Source organism: Trachemys scripta, chromosome 3 (assembly GCF_013100865.1).
Source record: "Trachemys scripta elegans isolate TJP31775 chromosome 3, CAS_Tse_1.0, whole genome shotgun sequence".
In the NCBI taxonomy this organism is placed as follows: Eukaryota; Metazoa; Chordata; order Testudines; family Emydidae; genus Trachemys; species Trachemys scripta.
This window is the reverse complement of record NC_048300.1, coordinates 10,841,311-10,861,259: the sequence shown is the minus strand read 5'-3', so window position 1 is coordinate 10,861,259 and position 19,949 is coordinate 10,841,311. Positions and strand designations below refer to the sequence as shown.

The window sequence follows — 19,949 nt, the reverse complement described above, 5'->3', positions numbered from 1 at the left end:
GTTTTGCAGATTAGTTTAGCCAGAAGGGTGTCGCTGTAAAGTGAATTTAGTTCAGAATAACCCTACACCATATGGCCAGGCTGCCGGTTTTTATCAACCGACGGTCAGCCACTGCATTCTGAAGTGAACACATGAATAGGATACTTGTAAATGAGCTTTGTAGAAGTAAGTACTTGGAGTCAATACGAATTCACGTAGTTAATGGGACCTATGCGTTCAATTTGCAAGGTGCTGTGTGCCCTCATCTTCAATGGGATTTGAGGGTACTCAGCACCTCACAGGACTGAGTGCATCAAGGATAGAGTGCTGGCTGCCAGCCAAATTATGCTTTGTATAAATGTCTATCTCTAACTCAGTATAGTTACAGTAGATGTGGATAGACTGGGTTTGAGGATGGGACCCCAGTAAATTATCGACTGAAGATTTAAGCAGGTCATTAAATTCAGGCAAAATTCAACAACTGGCTGTTTAAACCTAACACAAATATTTTACAGCTGTTGAGAGAAGGGATTAATATGAGTGATGGTTATTAGGAAGCTATAACAGGGAAGCTACAATAGTGTGATTAACAGATTCCCAATAGCTGGAAGCCTCTTTTCTTTAGCCACTAAAAAGCTATTTCTAGCTATCTAATATATTTCTAGCTATTTTTAGTGCGGCGTTATATTAGTATAAGAATAATAAGTATGTGGAAAATCTGGCTTTGTCTGTCTATCAGCATTAGCAGTTAGTCATATATATGTCAACACTAAAATATCAGAGGGGTAGCCGTGTTAGTCTGAATCTGTAAAAAGTAACAGAGGGTCCTGTGGCACCTTTAAGACTAACAGTTAGTCTTAAAGTCTGTTAGTTTTAAAGGTGCCACAGGACACTCTGTTACTTTTAACACTAAAATAGTTTCCTTAATCAGTAGATGCTTTTTAGAGACACACTTTAGAATTTCAAGCATGTCTTTAACTAACTACTGAAAATATAACAATACAAATCATTCTTTAAGTTTCCTGTCCTCGTTACTATAAGAATGTATCTGGGGGTCTGAGATGCTAGAGCATAAAATACTGTTACTATGTCAGACTCTTAATAATATTTATGCACACTAAATATTTAACAGTGTATTCATTATGTTAATGGTATTTCCCAGTGGTTGCATTTACAAAGAGTGCTCCAATGAGAATGATTTAATTTAGAAGGAAAGCATATTGAAATAGTAGCTTGCTTAATATAGATCAATCCTACCTTGTGTTTGAGACACTGCATGACAGGATTTCAAAAGCTGTTTGTACAAAAATAATAATGTCAAAATTGAGTAATACAACAAGAAGCAAATAAAATGAATGAAAACTGAAGTGAGATTGAGGAATGAATGCAAGAAAAGAATACATAAAACAAAAGTCTAATGAATGTGAATGCATAATATTTTATGCTGAAGTGTGTTTCCACTCACTGCACTGTATTAGTCTGCACTGTACATCTGCTATGAAAGATATCTCCACCAGTATGATGTGGAAGGGATATTTAATAACTTGAGAAGTTTTGATCCAGTTAACTGGAACACATATGACTATTAGCCAGGTATCAGTGCTCTGGGCCTGATTCTCCTCATACTCATACTAGTGTACATCACAAGTAAATCCAGTGAAGTCATGGAGTTACATCAGTGGGAAACCAGCATGACCCCAGAATCAGTCTCAGAGCCTTTTATGATAACTCTGTATGATAAATTCCATGCAGAATAATTAACACTGAGGCAACTTTCTAAGGATGGGAAATCAAATACTCAAAAGTAAGGAATTACCGAGTTTAAGTTAAAAGCTCAGCCCTAATCCTGCTCTCTTGTCTTTATATTGTGCTGGATCTAAAGACTCTCACTGACTTAAGTAGGCTTTGGATCAGGCCCTTAATCTTCATACATTATTTTGTCAACTAGTACAATTTACACTGCAAGGGAATTGTCTGAACCAATCAGATTGCAGCAGTACTGCAGTCAGGGTAGCATAATTACATTTACATAATTATATTTTTTTCTCATGTATTCACACGGTGCACTTTGATTGGCTGTGTGTACATGATGGACATCGCTGGATTCAGACCACTTTGTGCTAGATGATGGAGGAGGCAACTGGGACGGAAATTATACCTCCCTGGAGTGAATCTAGCATAGTGCATGTGCTTTATCAGCACAGTTCAAGTTCTGGAAAATTTAGTGAAAAACGTAGGAAATAAATTCATAATCCTTGAAGGTGACAACCACTACATCCAACCTTTAGTTCTCTCACCTTACTGGGTACGTATTTGCATAGTCCACCCTTGAGTTCCTACTTCACTGAGGCCCACCTGGTAATTGAGCTTGTATGATAATTATTGTTCTGCTGGCTGCTCCTTGCAGCAGGGGGAATCACTAAGGAAAAGAGTTTTCCACCAGGAATAAAATTTGATTTTTTTTTTAAAAGATGACTGCCAGTTTTCAAGAATTATTTTCTTCTCACCAGCAGAAAGTAACATGGTATTTTAACCAGAGAAGGGCAAACTGGTTCTGATAAAACCCTGGAACTGTCACCAATTTTTAGAACAGGACCCAAAACCAAAACCTTTGGAGGTTTTGAGATATTTTGAGCATTTTTTTCACTCCTATTTTCCATCCAGGCCTGGACACAGAAGTGCCAAAATACTAAGAGAAAAGGTTTTCTTGAGGGCTGACTATGAATGTACTGGAATTCTGGGAGCCTTCCTGCCTAACCTTCCAGTCTCATGAGGTTTGAACAGGTTGGAGGATGAGCTTTGGATAACAGCCAAGTTTTAGATGGTTATCTGAACCAAGTCAGAATTCCATACCGTTTGAAGTCCTTCCAATCCTACATTTTCAACTCCCCAAAAGGGTGAGCAGGTAAAAATAAAAGCTGTTTGGAGCCAATCTCACCGGTGACTCACACTCGGAAGAACTAGGGGTAGGTCTACACAGCAGCTGGGAGGTGTAATTCCAGTGTGGGTACGTACACGTACACGTACACACACACACACACACTAGCCCTGCTCGAGCTGGCCTCTAAAACTAGCAGTGTGGCTGTGGCAGCACCAGGTGCAGCTCAGGTTAGCTACCCAAGTACAATCCTCCCGAACCTCCTAGGTACACAGTAGGGTGGCTAGCCCAAGCTGCTTCAACCACATTGCTATTTTTAGGTGCTAGTTTGAACAGAGCTAGTGGATGTACATCTGCCCAAGCCGGGAATCACACTTCCCAGCTACAGTGTAGATGTACCCTACAAATGGAACTGTACTCTCTTACTCTCTTTTAATTTAGTAACTCACGTGTCTTGTAACCCTTTTAAATAAAATACCTGCTCATTCTGCTTCTCCAAGACTTCTAGATGTTCAAGCTGAATTTTTCTCAACTGATCCATTTCCTTTGACTGCTTCATTGCTAGCTACAAACAAGAGAAGATAATACAGGTGACATGTATCACAAATTATTTTTTTTAAAATGGATAAATAGTTTCCAAAGAATATTATTTATGGGCCGGTGTTCACAGTGCTATACAAAACATTAGAAGGAGGCATGGTCCCCACTCTGGATAGTTTACCATTTAACAGATCTAAAATATATACAACAGTGAACTATTTTAATTCAAACATCATACTAATGAGTTATACCTGCTTTGCACATGTTACTTAAATGTGATTTTAAACTCTACTTAAGATTTTGACTTGAATGCGATAGAAAACAGTGACAAAAATCCATTTTTCGAGCCAATTCTCAATTCAGGTAAATGGAAAGGTGAATTCAGATAAAATGCCCACAGATTTCAGTCAGAATTTAGACGTTCAAGAGTAGGCCCTGGGTCAGCTTGCTGGTGAAGAGAGACCTTGAAATTCAGTTTGAGAATGACCCTGAGTCTCTAGTTTCTCAAGTCAGTAGAAATCATCACTGTCGTTGAGCTACAGTAACTGAAGGGTACGTTTTCAAAATGCTGTGCAGAAGCTGGGTGTACGTTACTCAAGAGGTGAGGTTCCTGCCAACAAATCACATACACGCACTTTTGGTTTCTTAGCAAAATTATACTTACCCTTTTTCTCTCTTCCAGAAACTTTTTAGTGTTGCTGCTGTTTAGTTCTCTTACTCGCCTGAAAAAGAAAAAAAGGATATTGTGCTTGAGGATTTATTAAGTCCAAGAGCCAAAACCACATATCTGAGTCAATGATAAGGAGATAGATAACTTAGGGGCTTATTTTGCCACCCTTTTTGCACTACCTTAGACTGTGAGTAGCTCCACTGAAGTCAGTGGGACTAATTGCAGAGAAAGGCCCTACTCCGACCTTAAGTCTTTACATTATATTTAATGTTTCTGGCTAGCTTGGATGCTGTGACTAATAGGGTTTGAAGAAACTGACCAAGATTGTTGCAAACTAAGTTTGCCTTGATCCTCAATCTAGAGTGATCCATTTAATTGAGGAGTTTATTAATCCATTTGCAGTAGTTTATATTTACCGTCTTCTAACAGGGTTTAACAATTATTAAAACTCATACTGATTATCATGACTAAAAAGATATTTTAACTAATGCGTCACACTGTGCCATTCATAGGATTCCAAAGCCAGAAGGTACCGTTGTCATCATCTAGTCTGACTTCCTGTATAGCATAGGCCATAGAACTTTCTCAAAATGGAAATCTTTTAGAAAAAATCCCATCTTGATTTAAAAGTTCTGAGGGATGGAGAATGTACCACAACCCTTGGTAAATTGTTCCAATGACTAATTACTCTCACTGTTAAAAATGTAGGCTGTATTTCCAGTCTGAATTTGTCTAGCTTCAACTGCCAGCCATTGTGTTATGCCTTTCTCTGCTAGACTGAAGAGCCTATGATTAAACATTTGTTGCCCACGTAGGTCCTTACTATACTATATACTATAATCAAGTCACCCCTGAACTGTCTCTTTATTAAGCTAAATAGATTGAGCTCCCTGAGTCTATTACTATAAGGCAGGTTTTCTAATCCTTTAATCATTCTCATGGCTCTTCTCTGAACCCTCTGCAATTTATCAACATCCTTCTGGAATGGTGCGCACCAGAACTGGACACACTATTCCAGCAGTGGTTGCACCACTGCTAAATACAGAGGTAAAATAACCTCTCTACTGCGGTTTGAGATTCCCATGTCTATGTATCCCAACATCACATTAGCTCTTTTGGCCACAGCATAGCACTGGGAGCTCATGTTCAGCTAATTAGCCATCATGACTAAGGCTACAATGTAATCATGGGTATTTTTAGTAAAAGTCATGGACAGGTCACGGGCAATAAAAAAAAATTCACGGCCCGAGACCTGTCCATGACTTACACTATAACTACCCCTGACTAAATCTTGTGGGGGGGCGGGGGAAGGGACTGCTGCTGGGGGGTTTCCCTGGGCGTGCCGCTACTTGAGGGGGGAAGAGGCACCCCAGGGGGCCATTGCTCAGGGAGGATGGGACCCAGAGGCTGCTGCTTGGTGGGTGAGGGGGCAGGGCCAGCAGCACCAGCTGCTGGGGGCTGCTCTGGCAGTCCCCGGGGCTGCTACTCAGGCCGGTGCGGCTGACTGCAGAGCCACTCCAGCAGTAGCCGGTATGGCTGTCCCCGGGACCACCTGAGCAGCTGGCCCTGGAGCCACATGCTTGGGCAGCCCTGGGGTCAGCCACACTGGCTGCTGCAGAAGTCATGGATGTCGTGGAAAGTCACAGAATGAGCTAATTGACATTAATACGTATGGATATGCCAGCCTATAGAGTAAGCATACCGATATTATGTGAGTGAGGAAATTAAGTTTGGATGTGGAGGGTGGGCACGTAGTGCTCAGGCTCTATAAGAGAGACAAACCATCATGTTTAGTCAGTCAGTTGTAGTCAGGTTTTAAGTTTGTTTCTCTTGGGTCTTTCTATAGCTTTCTAGTTGTCTGGCTTCTCCTAAATTCTTCATCTTCCACTTGAGAACTGAGGAACCTGGACCACCAGACTCCTTTGACATGCCAGAGGTGAGGCTGGTCCTTTGTCTCTTACCATCAGGTTACAAGGAAGGGTGTGAGTGTGTTAATCTAGGAAGTTTTATAGTAAATAATACCACATGTGCCTCTAGAACAATATTAATTCCTTGTTCATTCTGATCATTTTCCCACTGGATTACTATTCCATTTTTCTCAATACAAGTCTTTACGGCTGTATTTTTGCTCTCAGCATGAATGTCCTTGTCATACATCCCAAGGGTCCTTGCAAAACTCTGTGTAGCCTGATTCTGGATCAAGAACCTTATTATATTCTGATCATATTAATTAGTGAGCCTATAACAGATATTATCTAAGCAATAATATTCATCCCCTTAAATCAGGCAACAACATTTAGCTGTATTAAAACACATATTGTTTGCTTGCGCCCAGTTTGATGTGTCTTCTTCCTTATTTACCACTCCCCCAATTTTTGGGTCATTTGCAAATTTTATTAGTGATGATGATATGTTTTCTTCAAGGTCATTGATAAAGATGTTAAATAGTGTAGGGCCAGGAACAGATCCCTGCGGGACTCCACTGGAAACAGACCCACTCAATTATGATTCCCTGTTTATAGTTGCATTTTGAGACCTATCATTTAGCCAATTTTTAATCCATTTAATGTGTGCCATGTAACATTTTATATTGTTCTAGTTTTTTAATCAAAATGTCGTGCAGTACTAAGTCAAATGCCTTACAGAAGTTTATTATGTCAATACTATTATCTTTATCAACCAGACTTGTAATCTCATCAAAAAAAGATAAAGTTAGTTGGACAAGCTCTATTTTCCATATTTTATAGTTATCATATAAATAAAAAGAAAGTATGTAACTTCTGTTTACATATAATACACATTTTTAAAGTGCCTTTCATGGCAAGAATTCTAATGAGCTGACACAAAATAGCTGAAAGAGTTGAATTAGACTAATTGCAAAAGTCTGAAAAAGAGAAGTGTCTTCAGCCTATTTTTATATATAAACACAGCTTAAGTAATTTAATGTCATAAGCAGAAGGTTTTCATAAACCTGGAACATGATTACCAACGGCTCTGGGAACTGCTGTCTCCAGTCTGTACTAGAAATGAACCACAGTTCATTCAGAAGGAACAAGTTCAAGGCCTAGGATCAAAATAGCCCAATGCAGGGGAGGCAATAGAAGGTGAAAATGTTCAACTATTTAGCAAGTCCAAAGCCGTATGGAAACCTTGAAGGCTCACGGGAAATCATCATATGAACATTGCTTCTACCTGTGTATTCAGAACACTTTAGATTAAAATGGAATTTTAAAGAGCTACAAAAGTGCAGCCCCAAACCCGGGGAAAATGCAAGAAGCTGTCACTGAAATCTGTGCCTCTGGTCTCCCAAGTCTGGAGCTCAGACATCAAAACTAGGGATGGCGCTTCCAGATGTGCAGTGAAGACATGCTGACTGGCTTTCTAGCTTCAGGTGTGGTCTGGTCTAGTGGGGCTTGGAGCTCCGCGAACAGGGAATAAGACCAGTCAGCACCAGGTGAATGAGGAAGCTGTGGTCCAAGGTTGGAGGATCAATACATGAATGATCCTACGCTGTCATCAGAAAACAGCCCCAGCTCCTCTACCCCTCACACCTTTCTTTGGCATTCCCCCCCCCTCAAACTGGCTTTGCCCCTTACTAATCTCACACCTATCCCCTTTCTTCCCCATAACCTTCCCTTCTGCTCCCTCTGGAATGCCTGTTCCATCTCTCATCCCTGTCAGGAGTGGGCAGGGGTGAAGGCCATGGGGTGCCTTTTCATTGATCCATTTCCCACTACCTCTCCTGCTTCTCTGAACCCAAGGCTAACCCAAAACTAGACCCAAGTCTTAACGTTGCCTTCTCAGTGCATCTTAACAACACGCAAATGTAACTGTCACAAGTGATACTGCACAGCATTTAAAGGGAAAAAATGGATCAGTGAATAAAAACTAAGGTCCTAATTCTAGAAACACTTTCACACATGCATAACTTTATCCGTGAGATTCGTTCCATTGTAGTCAGAGGCACTACTTGTGGGTGTGACGTTCAGTCCTTTGTTAGTATTTCCAAGATTGGGGTCTAAACTATAGATCTACACACACACACACACACACACACAAAATTGTCCAGAAACAGCCATCGAAAATATATACAGCATAACAATTAGAAACACAAGCCATTTCCCACACATCAAAGCATACTTTAGTCAATGTGTGCACAGATCAGTCAATTATACCGCCTCTCATAGATGGATCTGACACTTACCTCTCCCTTTCAGCCTTATTTTTGATAGATTTATCCTGGCTTATGGCTTTGCTGTTTTCCATAGAAATTTTAGCCTGGTTGGCACGCATTTCTTTGCTTTCCCTAGCGAAATACGAACAAAATAATTATAAACTGAAATGTGATAGTTAATGGTTGTTAAGGTAGCTTATTGATACCTTTCTATATAATGGCTAAAGTTGTCCCTGAAGTATTAAAGTAGTAGAAAGAACAGACTATATAAAGAATGTCTTCTTCCTACTGGACTGTATGTTTGAACAAGCACTTACAAATCTCAGGAGGATATAGAGAAAACAATTTGAAGAATGGTTTTAAGCATTTTACACTTTGAATTACACCGGCTACAAAAATACAGTGCTGTCTCTGTAGTTTAGAACATTTGACTGAGTAAGAGCTATTATCAGTAATTTAAGAAATGTGACTTGCCTTTTAAAACTGCACAATAAATTTACAAAGACTCTGTGCAGAGAATGTATGAGGCGAGGATGAATAATATTAACGTTTGCTAGTTCTGGCATATCCGTCTGATTTTTATGATTTGGTGTTGTAACTTCAACTAGTGTTTGGTATAGAATTTCTTTGCTTCTAACCTGAGGCTCTCAAAGCACTTTACCAACAAAAGACTAATTAAGTTTTACTCTACCCCTGTAGGGTAAGACGTTTTCTTCTGTATTTTACAGATGGGGAAACTAATGCACGTATAGGTTAGTCCACTTTCTCAAAGTCCTACTGCAATATGTTATTTGTGACACCACAGCCATCGCCACCTCAACTGACTGACATCAGAGAGGATCAGGACTTGAAGTGAGGAATCTGCAGCAGGAATGGATGAGTTCCTACTGCAAGAAATGTTTCACACAAACTTCTTTAGGAACAAAAGAAGTCAAGAGAATTAGGTAACCTATGGTATGTGTACATTAGACACACAATTGTTTCTAGACAGACTGTTTTTTTCAAAGTTTTCCATGAGGTCTCAGTGAATGTTTAAGTACAATACAGATAAAAATGATTATACATTAATAGCTGGTATTTTAATTTTTTTGGAAGTACAAAAGGGGAGGAGTCTGACAGGAAAATATTGCTAAATTGCTTGCAGGTAGTGACATATTGCCAGAAAAATCATTTATATTTAAGTTTACTAACTATTCTTTCAAGTTCAAATGTTTTATTGTCTGTGAAATACACTAACTACTAATTAATGTTATTTTACTTTGCACCTTGCTTACTTCCACACATTTTCATTCAACTAACAGAATATTAATGAAGACGCAGCCTTTACTTCTCCAAGGCTTTATATTGTGAAACATTTCTTAATGATCAATACAATATCAATACAAAACTCAAAGCAGTGGTATTATAGCAACAATAAGATACAATATACTTAAGAGAGATTTTTCATTCTATCAACAGCACTTCTTATGCAAACAATCACAATACGGAATAAGCATTTATTTTCTGTCTTAGGTCTGAAAGCACGTAAAATCACACTGTCTTAACGGTTATGGAAAAATTCATTTTTTATTTATAGTGCTTTAGGGGTTGATATATAAAATTAATAATTTTATACAGAAAGCAGTTAAGGGGCATAATTCTCCCTATGCTGCAAAATGTAGTATAATGGAAGAAAGTAACATCCACCAATATGTAACCATCTTTATCTTTTCCATGACAACTATGCACGAGCTTAGCTAAGTGCACTGCTGACAAATTGGAAACAAACTGATATTTTAATATATCAGAAAATACACTTCCCCTTGGAATCAATAGGAATAATTTGTTTCTGGGACTAAGGGTATGTCTTCACTACGGGCTGGATCGGCGGACAGCGATCGATCCAGCGGGGATCGATTTATCGCGTCTAGTCTAGATGTGATAAATCGATCCCCGAGCATTCTCCCGTCGACTCCTGTACTCCAGCTTGGCGAGAGGCACAGGCAGAGTCGACGGGGGAGCAGCAGCAGTCGACTCATCGCGGTGAAGCCACCACGGTAAATTGATCTAAGTACGTCGACTTCAGATACGTTATTCACGTAGCTGAAGCTGTGTAACTTAGATCGACCCCCGCCCCAATGTAGACCAGGGCTTAGAAGATCAGATCAGGCACTGACAGCAAAACATGCTGCCATATGGGACACAGATTTGAATCTAAAGCTCATCCCTCGCATTAATATCCAAAGGGCTGGAACAGGATCTTATTGTGATAGGTACTATACCTGCCCCTAGGAAGTTACAGTTCCTGCCCCAGAGAATTTGCAATCCAATCTGTAATAATTCTGACCCCCTCAAAGAATTCTGTGCATGTCTCTAATGCTTCAAACCTGAGGAGCTCAAAGCACTTTACAAACAAAATTAATTAAAACAATTAAAGTCCACTGAAGCCAATTATCATATTATCACTATTTTATCTTACTTAATACAATTTGATGCTTTCTGAATAATACTGCTCCACTCATCTGCTAATCTCTCCCCGTTTTAAAAAATACTTTTGTTTTTCTCTCTCTGACTCATTACCAACACATTTTAGTTAACCTTGGATGCATTTTAGTCAGAAATGTCAGTTTGACTCCCAGATTTTCTAATTTCTCATGTGCTCCAAACACAGTATCTCTAATTCAGTAAAGTTAAATGACAGAGCCAACGCCGGCTGGACTTTCTGAGAGCCATCTGAGTTCTCAGACATCCTGGAGCTGGAGAGCCCCCCTGAATGTGCAATGGCAATCTGCAGATTGCAGTCATAAGCATTTTGTGTTTTCTGCTTTCTTCTTTGAATCTGGTCAGTCCAAGCATGAGCTGTATTTGCTTTTTCTACCACGAGTGGAAAAGGTTCGACTTTTCAGCAGATATCTGCATCGTTTCAGATTACCGATCTCTCTACTACCCCTCTGTACACTGTCTGGATAGCTATTCAGCATGTCTCATTACTCTAGTTAATAGAGAGGTTGAAAGAACAGCATACTGTCAACTGCCCCTTCTATTCTCAAGATGATCCTTTATTTTCCATGTGTCTTGCTCAGCTGATGCTTGGATGTTACATATGCTTCATGTATTCTATACAGTCTACAAGTGATGAAGCATGAAGCCCCTTTTGGGTATTATGATCAACAATCCAATATTTCACATTCAGAAGCATTCTGGTTTGTGGACATGCAGGAAAATCTTTATACAAATGGGTTGGATAAAAATCCCTTGATAAGCGGTGAATACAGAGACAGCAACAAATAAAACCAAAAAGATCTCTAACCTGGATGGCACAGAACATTATTTAAAAGTTTACCCATGCACAGAAATCAATGTGTTGTGCTCGGCACCTCTGAAAAATCAGACCAGCACTTAAAATCATTTTCATTTGTACCATACTGTTCTAAATAAGCAATTCAGTACTAAGAACTTATTTCCAAAGATAATACAGAACCATTAAAATACTATGGAGATGTGAAAATTCTAAATCTAAAGCTACGAACTGTGAGGAAAGGATGAAGAAAGTACATTTCTATATAGCCTAGGTGACACACACGTTTTCCTGGTAAAGATATCTCCCCACACTGATAAATTTAGCCCAATGTAGATAAGAGAACAAAGGAAGTAGGTACAGAAATGAAAATAAAAACATTTCAAGAGAGATTCGAAGAACTATTCCTCCAGGAAAGAAACTATAATTTAGCTGAATAGATCAGAAAGAGTATACTGGATTACAAAATGGAGCAGAAAGCAAGACGGTGGATAGCAAAATGGCTGTGGTTCCTTTGCGGGCTGTTGCAACGGCATAACGGAGTACCCCAAAGGCTGTTCTAACTTGTACTAGGACTGACTCTTCCCCTGCTAGGTCTCAGAACTAGGCTCTGTAAAATAATGTCTTTTTAATGTATTTCATAATACTTTACAAAGTATCTAATTATAAAATAAACAAACATATTCCTAGACAGCTTGAATAAATGAGCTAATTTGGAGAGTAACATAAAGATGAGCATATTAAAACCTTTCACTGCGACAATTTCCTCTGTTGGATGGAAGCACACAGGTCTCAGCATGGATTCTGTCTTATGCTAAGGTACTACATTATTTCATTCAGGAATTTTGTTAAAATCGAAAACAATCTCAGTTAGCTTCTTTAGATGTGATGCCGTTGATGCTTTTTGGGCTTCCTACCAGACCAATGCTGAGGAAGGTCTTTTAAAAATAGTATATATTAAGTAAATTCATATGGTTGTGGACTTCCTCACATCATAGATTGTGCAATGAGATAATTCCTCCGCTTCTATTCTGTGTCTGTATAACACTGCGGATGACGATACTTACCTCCCTTAGTAAAGTGCTTTGAGACCTACTGATGAAAAGTGCTATATTAGAGATAGGTCATACTATTATTTGCATTTCATTTCATTTCAAGTGGACAGTGCAGTTAAATATAAAAGCAATGAGAATGCTGGCATGCAGCATTGTCTTCGTATTGGAGATTACAACGTGATATTTTATTAAAACAATATGCAACCGTGAGGTAGTTACACAGAAAAAAAGAAGAGAATTGTAATGTTTTCACACCCACAGCTCCTATCAACTTCAAAAGGTCGTTACAAATGCTCAGCATCTTTCTGGCTCAGGCCTTTTGAATTCAAGTTCCTTAGCGTAAATGGCGTTATGACAACTTACACCAGCTGAGGATCTGCTCCCTTATCCCTCAATTCTTCCTTTGATAACGTATTTGACTGCTATATGCTGATAATCCCGTCCCCCGTGCACGGGTTCTCAGGATGCTGAATGAGGACGCTGCTCTGCTCACCTGTCATGAGAAAACTTTAGCTGTTGGGTTTGTTGCTCGTGAGCATTAATCAGCAGTTTTTTCAGTAGCTCGCACTGCTGGCTCAGATGTAAATCCCGGATTTCTTGCTCTTCGGCACTGTGGGTGTTGATCATCTCTGACCACTCTTTAGTGTGCTGCGCTACAATTTCTTTTACCTGTAGAGAAAGAACAATGACTGTTTTGTCAGTCAAGTATCAGGGGGTAGCCGTGTTAGTCTGGATCTACAAAAACAACAAGGAGTCTGGTGGCACCTTAAAGACTAACAGATTTATTTGGGCATAAGCCCGAAGAAGTGAGGTTTTTACTCACGAAAGCTTATGCCCAAATAAATCTGTTAGTCTTTAAGGTGCCACCAGACTCCTTGTTGTTTTTGTAGATCCAGACTAACACGGCTACCCCCTGATACTTGACTGACAAAACAGTCATTGTTCTTTCTCTACAGGTAAAAGAAATTGTAGCGCAGCACACTAAAGAGTGGTCAGAGATGATCAACACCCACAGTGCCGAAGAGCAAGAAATCCGGGATTTACATCTGAGCCAGCAGTGCGAGCTACTGAAAAAACTGCTGATTAATGCTCACGAGCAACAAACCCAACAGCTAAAGTTTTCTCATGACAGGTGAGCAGAGCAGCGTCCTCATTCAGCATCCTGAGAACCCGTGCACGGGGGANTAAATCTGTTAGTCTTTAAGGTGCCACCAGACTCCTTGTTGTTTTTGTTTTGTCAGTACTTCTCACCGTTACAATATAAGGTCAGTCATTAATGCAGTGGAGATTGTTTCAAGATAATTACAAAAATCTTACGAAACTCAACTAAATTGCAAGAACTAAATTACATAAAGCAAACTGCTCCACACTGACATGAAGCCACAAAGGAAACTACAGTGTATTATAAACACCAGATATTAAACACACAATAAAATGCACCCTCATTACTAGGGCTCTCTGTTACCCAGCTGCCCTACGTAAAGTGACCGAATTAATGCCCTCAATTGTACTACAATTCTTTTAAACCCTCCTGAAATGTATGCTTCATTATACAACTGCTAAACATTCTTGGCTGCCTCAAAAATATAAAATAAAAAAAATTAGAGATTGAGAATATCGAGTGGGATGAATTTCTCTAAGGGCTTAAACACAAGCTCTGATTTTGTGGAGAGAATCTTATTCACACAGTCAGTTTTTCAGAGAAATCCTGTATTTAATACATCCTGAATCTGTAGCTAGGCTATATAGCTGTGTCTTATGCTCATTAAGTCAGCAGGGAATCTGACAAGTATTCTTTTCTTGCTCAGCTCCCAAGACTCGCTAGAATAATAAGATTAAAGTTTTGGAAAGTTCCCAAGAGACAATGTGAAGAAGTCTAAAGCATCAGAGTTGTTATTATAATAGTATATTGTACTCCAATGATTTAGAAAAGTAACTAATAGAAAGATATACCTTATTATCCCTTCATAATTAGCTATGCTATTTTGACAAGCTACCCTACTTTTCCATAAATGCACACAGTCTCACCAAAAAAATCATCTATTTTCAGGGAGGCCTTTTTTTCAAGTGCTACTATGGAAGCTAATAGCCTTTGGGCGTTCTTATATGGAAGCTAATCCTGATTCTTCAAATTGAAATTGCGATCACAGAGCTCCCAAGTGAGACTTTGATGCCAATCCTCTCAGGAGCATGTACCCCCAAGATGTACTTCCTCTCAAACGTATTTTAGGCAGGTGACCCACAGTCAGATGCATACCGCTGAACAGGCTCTTTCAGTGCACTGAGAGCAAAACAATAAAGGTGAGAGAGACATTCGAGAGAGCAGAGCACCTCTCAAGGCAACCAGTGCCTAGACTCTCATCCAAAGGTACAAGCAAAGGAAGAATACGTTGTGTGTTAAGAACTGCATTCCTCATTGATAATGAAGAGCTGCCTGTCTTTTCCAAGCCAGGCTGGTATCTAATCTACCTAAAAGCATTCAAAACAAAGTGAGTATTTCATGTCAAACTTGGCCTGGATTTGTACCCACGGCATAGAGGAGCAAGTCTCTGTAGACCATTACCACTGGTAATGGGCATAGCTGCATAGTATTTAACTTTTTTTTTTTTTTTTTTTTTACACATCTTGTGCCATGGGGATGATGTGCATCTGACACATGCTGGATTAATCCTAGGAGCTTGCTAATCCGATGAGCTCACTTGATCTTAAAATCAATGGGTCAAATGGTGAGAGGTTTCTGAACAGGTGCTGAGTATCTACAACTCCCCCTGAATTCAATAGAAATTGTATGAATTCGGCATCTCTCAGGATTTTCCAACGTAATTTCTATCTGCATAGCTGTACTCTGCTGGGAGTAGAAGAAATCTACATTTCCATTTGGTCTGGAGCAAACCACCCAGGTGGGATACAAGCGAAAGCCAGCATCGAAGTGTTCCGTGGGATCAGTAAAGCCACAAAGGGTGGAAGTTTCAAAGCTGCTCAAGCTCCCTTAGGGTCCTTTGAAAATCCCAACCTAAAGCTAGACATGGAGAAAGCAAGCCATCCAGCTGTTGTGGGGACGGATGATGCATTTGACAGGATCTGTTTGGAAGTGGGCATTTTAAAAGGACATACCCTAATATCCAAATCAGGTTGTGGGAAGGGGAAAAAAATCATCAGTCAGACTCATTGGAAGTAGAAGGTTAGTGAACACTTAAATGTCCATGTATATTAGAACCAGTTTTGGGCAGCTGAGGTGGCATTAAAGACTCTTCTATTCTGTAAAGCTTTAAGATTTTACACTCTGCTTTGTATTGAAGCTTACTGCCTAGCTTGCAATGCTCTCTCTAGAGTTGTTAGCCAAATTGATTTTTATAACTAGCTTCTCTTTTATCCATCTGCCAATACAATCAGATTTTATTTCAGACAGTGGTTTTGACATTTCCTATTGTGGCTATGTTGTTAAGATTGCTATTTTCTGATAGAGACTCTCCTTTCCCTAGACCAACATCACACCTTCCCTGCAGCAATGGCAAACTACGGCCCTTGAGCTGTGGCACTCAGGAGGTGCAACCAGAATGGAGGAGGAAGAGTTTAAGCTGCCTTTGCATCTCCCAGACGCCGGGCTCTGCTGGATACAATTTAGAGCAACCCCGAGTGGTTTCCTACAGCTGCCTATGGGCTACTCTACCGACCCTATGGAACTGGAGCACAGTCATGCTTTCTCTGGCTGCCAGTTTGCCCCTCATCTTCAACCTGCCTCTATCCGCCTAGGCAAATAAGGTGATGGGGAGCACATAGCACACTTCCACCAGCCCTATGCATCCAGGGAAAACACATTTTGCCCAGGGCATTACCCTTTTACACTAACAGAGTGACATAAACATGCTGCAGAAGGAGAGAAAACTAGGATCTACGTGTCCTGGTTACATGAATGCGTGATATTAGGGACAAGATGAAAGTGAGCTTGTCTTAGTCTGCTTAATACTGCGGCTTGGTTACCTCTCCCATGCGGTATCTGTGGCGTTTGATGCCTCTCCCTGTGTCTAAGACTTTGCATGTATTAGGTAAAATTCCCCTGTTGTTTTCAATCTCCTCTATTCTAATCTCTCTGGGTCATTTTGCAGCTGGTTCTATCCTACAGTGTATTTGCTATTCCTCTAACTTTGACATCAACCACAAACCTGACAGCAGTTCAAATGGCACCAGAGAAATCTTTGACAAAGTAGTACAGGAAGCAACTGAGCAAAGCGCTGAATGAGGATTAGCTAAAAAAAATTAATTGGTCAGGAAATCTCTGGAAATACTAGATAAGTTCCATACTGCACCGCAACTAACATGAAGACTGACAATGTTTTACCTCTGCAAGGGAGCAGCTCCATGCAACTCTTGAAAATGGTCCATGACCATAGCTTGAGAACAACTGATTTAAAAACAACTGGGATTGGATCTTGGGTGCTATTATTTGGGGACAGGTAACTTGGAGAAAGCAACTGATTCACCTCAGGAGAAGTAAGAAGTAACAAAATAGTACATCTGATGCAAATAGGATGGGCCCAGGAGAGAGACAGTGAGGGCACAGGGAGAGTCAAGTGTCTGGCAGGGTGTTGGACAAGGTGACACTGATGTAAAACTAACAAGCGGCTAATTCCATTTACCTACATATTTTTGGTGGCAAAATTCAATTCCAATTTTCATAGAGCACATTTTCCTCTGTTGTCTGCATAGCTGAAACTACAACAAAATGACCAAACATTTTTGTTTCACATGGAAACAAAACTAGGAACATGATACTCTCTTCAAAAATTGTTAAGATCAGGAAATGGATTTTGCTCTTTTTGAATAAAAAACCAAAAGCTTTTAGACACCGAGTTACTCCCATTCTTTTCTGCATGTTATTATTGCTGAAAATCATTCACATGCTTTCATAAAAATAAATTACCATTTGGGTCTCCAAAGATCTCAAATGTTGCATGTGTTAACACTGGCATGTTTTCTTACCTTAGATTTGTGATCGGACGTTAATGCCTGAATTTTAATTTCAGTTTCTTTCTTCATTTCAAGACAATTACTTCCTCTAAAAAAGCAAAATTGCAAATGTGTGCCACAAGTTAAATATCTTCCCATCCAGTCAGCTCATACTAATGAATAGGTTAGTCAATGATGAAGTACTGTAGTGTATTGGAATGAAATTATTTCTTCTAGCAATTTATTCACACCTTACAAATATTATCGGCTTACCGATCATGCAATTCAAACACACTTCACCTGTTATTTCTAGAGAGGAACCACAATTATTCAATTACTAACAATATGTCAGCAAGTCCATTTATGATGCTGGTTTCTTTTTTAGCCAATAAAATTAATCTTCAGCCTGAAAACCTGCAAACAGATTCACTGCCTAGGTAGGAGTTTTGTTTTGTTTGTTTTAAAGCCAATTTTGCTACCTTTTGGTTTGAGGCATGAAAAATGTATCTTGATTACTAGTTTCCATTGTGATTTCTGCATCTTTAACAGAAAAAGGTTTATTATCAAGTCCAGCTAACTACAGTGAGTGCCCCGCTGCAGCAAAGCTGAAATGACTGCAAGGATTGGTCTTCATACCCGTGTGCCACGAAAGAGGATCTGCACAGCCCAAACAGGCCAATATGGAGTAGCTGGCACAGATCCCATGCCATTACATTCAGGTTTTTGGAGCTGAACTTTGCATGGATTGAACAGCACCAAATCCTCACACAGACCCTGATCCTGCAACACAATGCATGTAGCAGGACTGTGGCACCCATGTGGAGCCGAGTTAAAGTTAATAGGGCTCTTTGTGGGTGGCAAGGGTCTTCTGGTATTGTAGGAGCACCACAGGCTGGAAAAATAGCTGCAAAGGGGTTATGCTGCCACCCAATAACTTGCCTGGGGGGTGGGTAAAGTGATAAAATTCCACCCTCCCACAGCAGTTCTCTTCACAAATCACAGTTACTTGGACTTTGTGCTGGGAGAGGTGGCAGCATACAATGTAGGATCAAAAGTTCCATTACAGCACCAAGAAAGCTTTCAATTGAAGTCTTACAAGAGTCAGTAAATTGTCAAGTCATCCTTCAAACCCTGACCTGTCATGCCTTTTCTTGCAGCGAAAGGTTCTTAGAACAGCATGAAAATTCACACACCAAACTTCCTGGCCTTTTTGTTTTGGTTTTAGAAAAAAGCTGTATTTCAATGGACTATATTTTTATTTCACTTTTTGTGCAGCCCCTTTAAAAAAAAACTCATCAGAGCCATAGTTGGTGTAAATCACCATGATTCCATTGTCGTTGAGTGGAACAACACTGATTTGTACTAGCTGAAGATTTGCCCCAATTAAATATTTATTGCTTGGCTGAAGTAAAATTAAATTAATCACAATCTTGGAAATGGAGCCAATTTTAAAGCCTATTTTAATATCAAAGTCCTGCTAACTTATGGAAATGAGCAGAAAGCTTTATCCTCAAATGTTCCTAGAGAAGTCTATGTTGGAAATACAAGGAGTGATGTGCCTTGTGTTTCCTATGGGCCACCATGAGGATTAATCACTGATTTGCTTGTCACAGCAAGGAAGGTTTTGCATAGATTTCTGCCATAGGTTTGATACTCTGGAAAGTCCTATAGAGTTATAGGGACAGTTACATCAGACTAAATCTGAAATGTCATTGGCTGCAGTGAAGTTACTTTTGTTTTACACTGGTGTCAATGAGTTCAGGATCTAGCCATGATAGGGCTTAAAGCTTCTTATGCTTTATGAAGATGACCTCCACTCAGGAGGATCAAACAGATTTATTCAAAGACCCACTGATCAGTAAAATTTCCAAAATTCCAATAGTCAGTACCTATTGTTTATTCCTTTTTTTTTTTAAAGTAGTATTCAATCTGCGGTGAGGGAATGCTAAAATTGGCTGAACATAATCACCCACACACACACACACACACACACACTCTCCCTCTCTCTCTCTCCAGTTTGGATCCTGGACATCCCTGGTAATCCAGGACTGTCCTTGGGTCCCCCTCAACCACATTTCAGAGTTGGAATATGAGCACACAAGCTCCCCCGACTCTCTGAGGTTTATAAGCATGTATGGCATTTGTAGTGCACATCTGAACTACTTGCTCAAGTGCACAGGGAACTAAATCCTGTCCATCTGTCAGTGAATGAAGCTGTAATTAATTTTTTTCCTGAACATTATGCAGCTGACAGACATGTCATGCCATGTGGGAAATACATTAGAAAAAAACTACATGTAAGCATCACAAAACCAGAACGGAGACCATATTATATATCTCTCAGGAAGGCATTTTTGCCTTTTTGATGAAGTATGCACCAAATTTAAATCGAATGCCTTTAATTTTTAAAATTTATTTAAAATCAATGT

The 19,949-nt window shown here is 39.7% G+C and overlaps 1 protein-coding gene across 1 annotated transcript in view; it reads right to left on the bottom strand.

Moving 5' to 3' along the window:
• PLCB4 (phospholipase C beta 4) overlaps positions 1-19,949 on the bottom strand; it is a gene marked incomplete in the record, with an annotated part of 314,962 nt that overhangs the window by 2,414 nt on the left and 292,599 nt on the right. Inside the window, 6 exon segments of the mRNA XM_034764107.1 lie at positions 1,237-1,273; positions 3,336-3,422; positions 4,062-4,119; positions 8,272-8,373; positions 13,067-13,242; positions 17,554-17,629. Coding sequence (XP_034619998.1) covers positions 1,237-1,273; positions 3,336-3,422; positions 4,062-4,119; positions 8,272-8,373; positions 13,067-13,242; positions 17,554-17,629 — 536 coding nt within the window.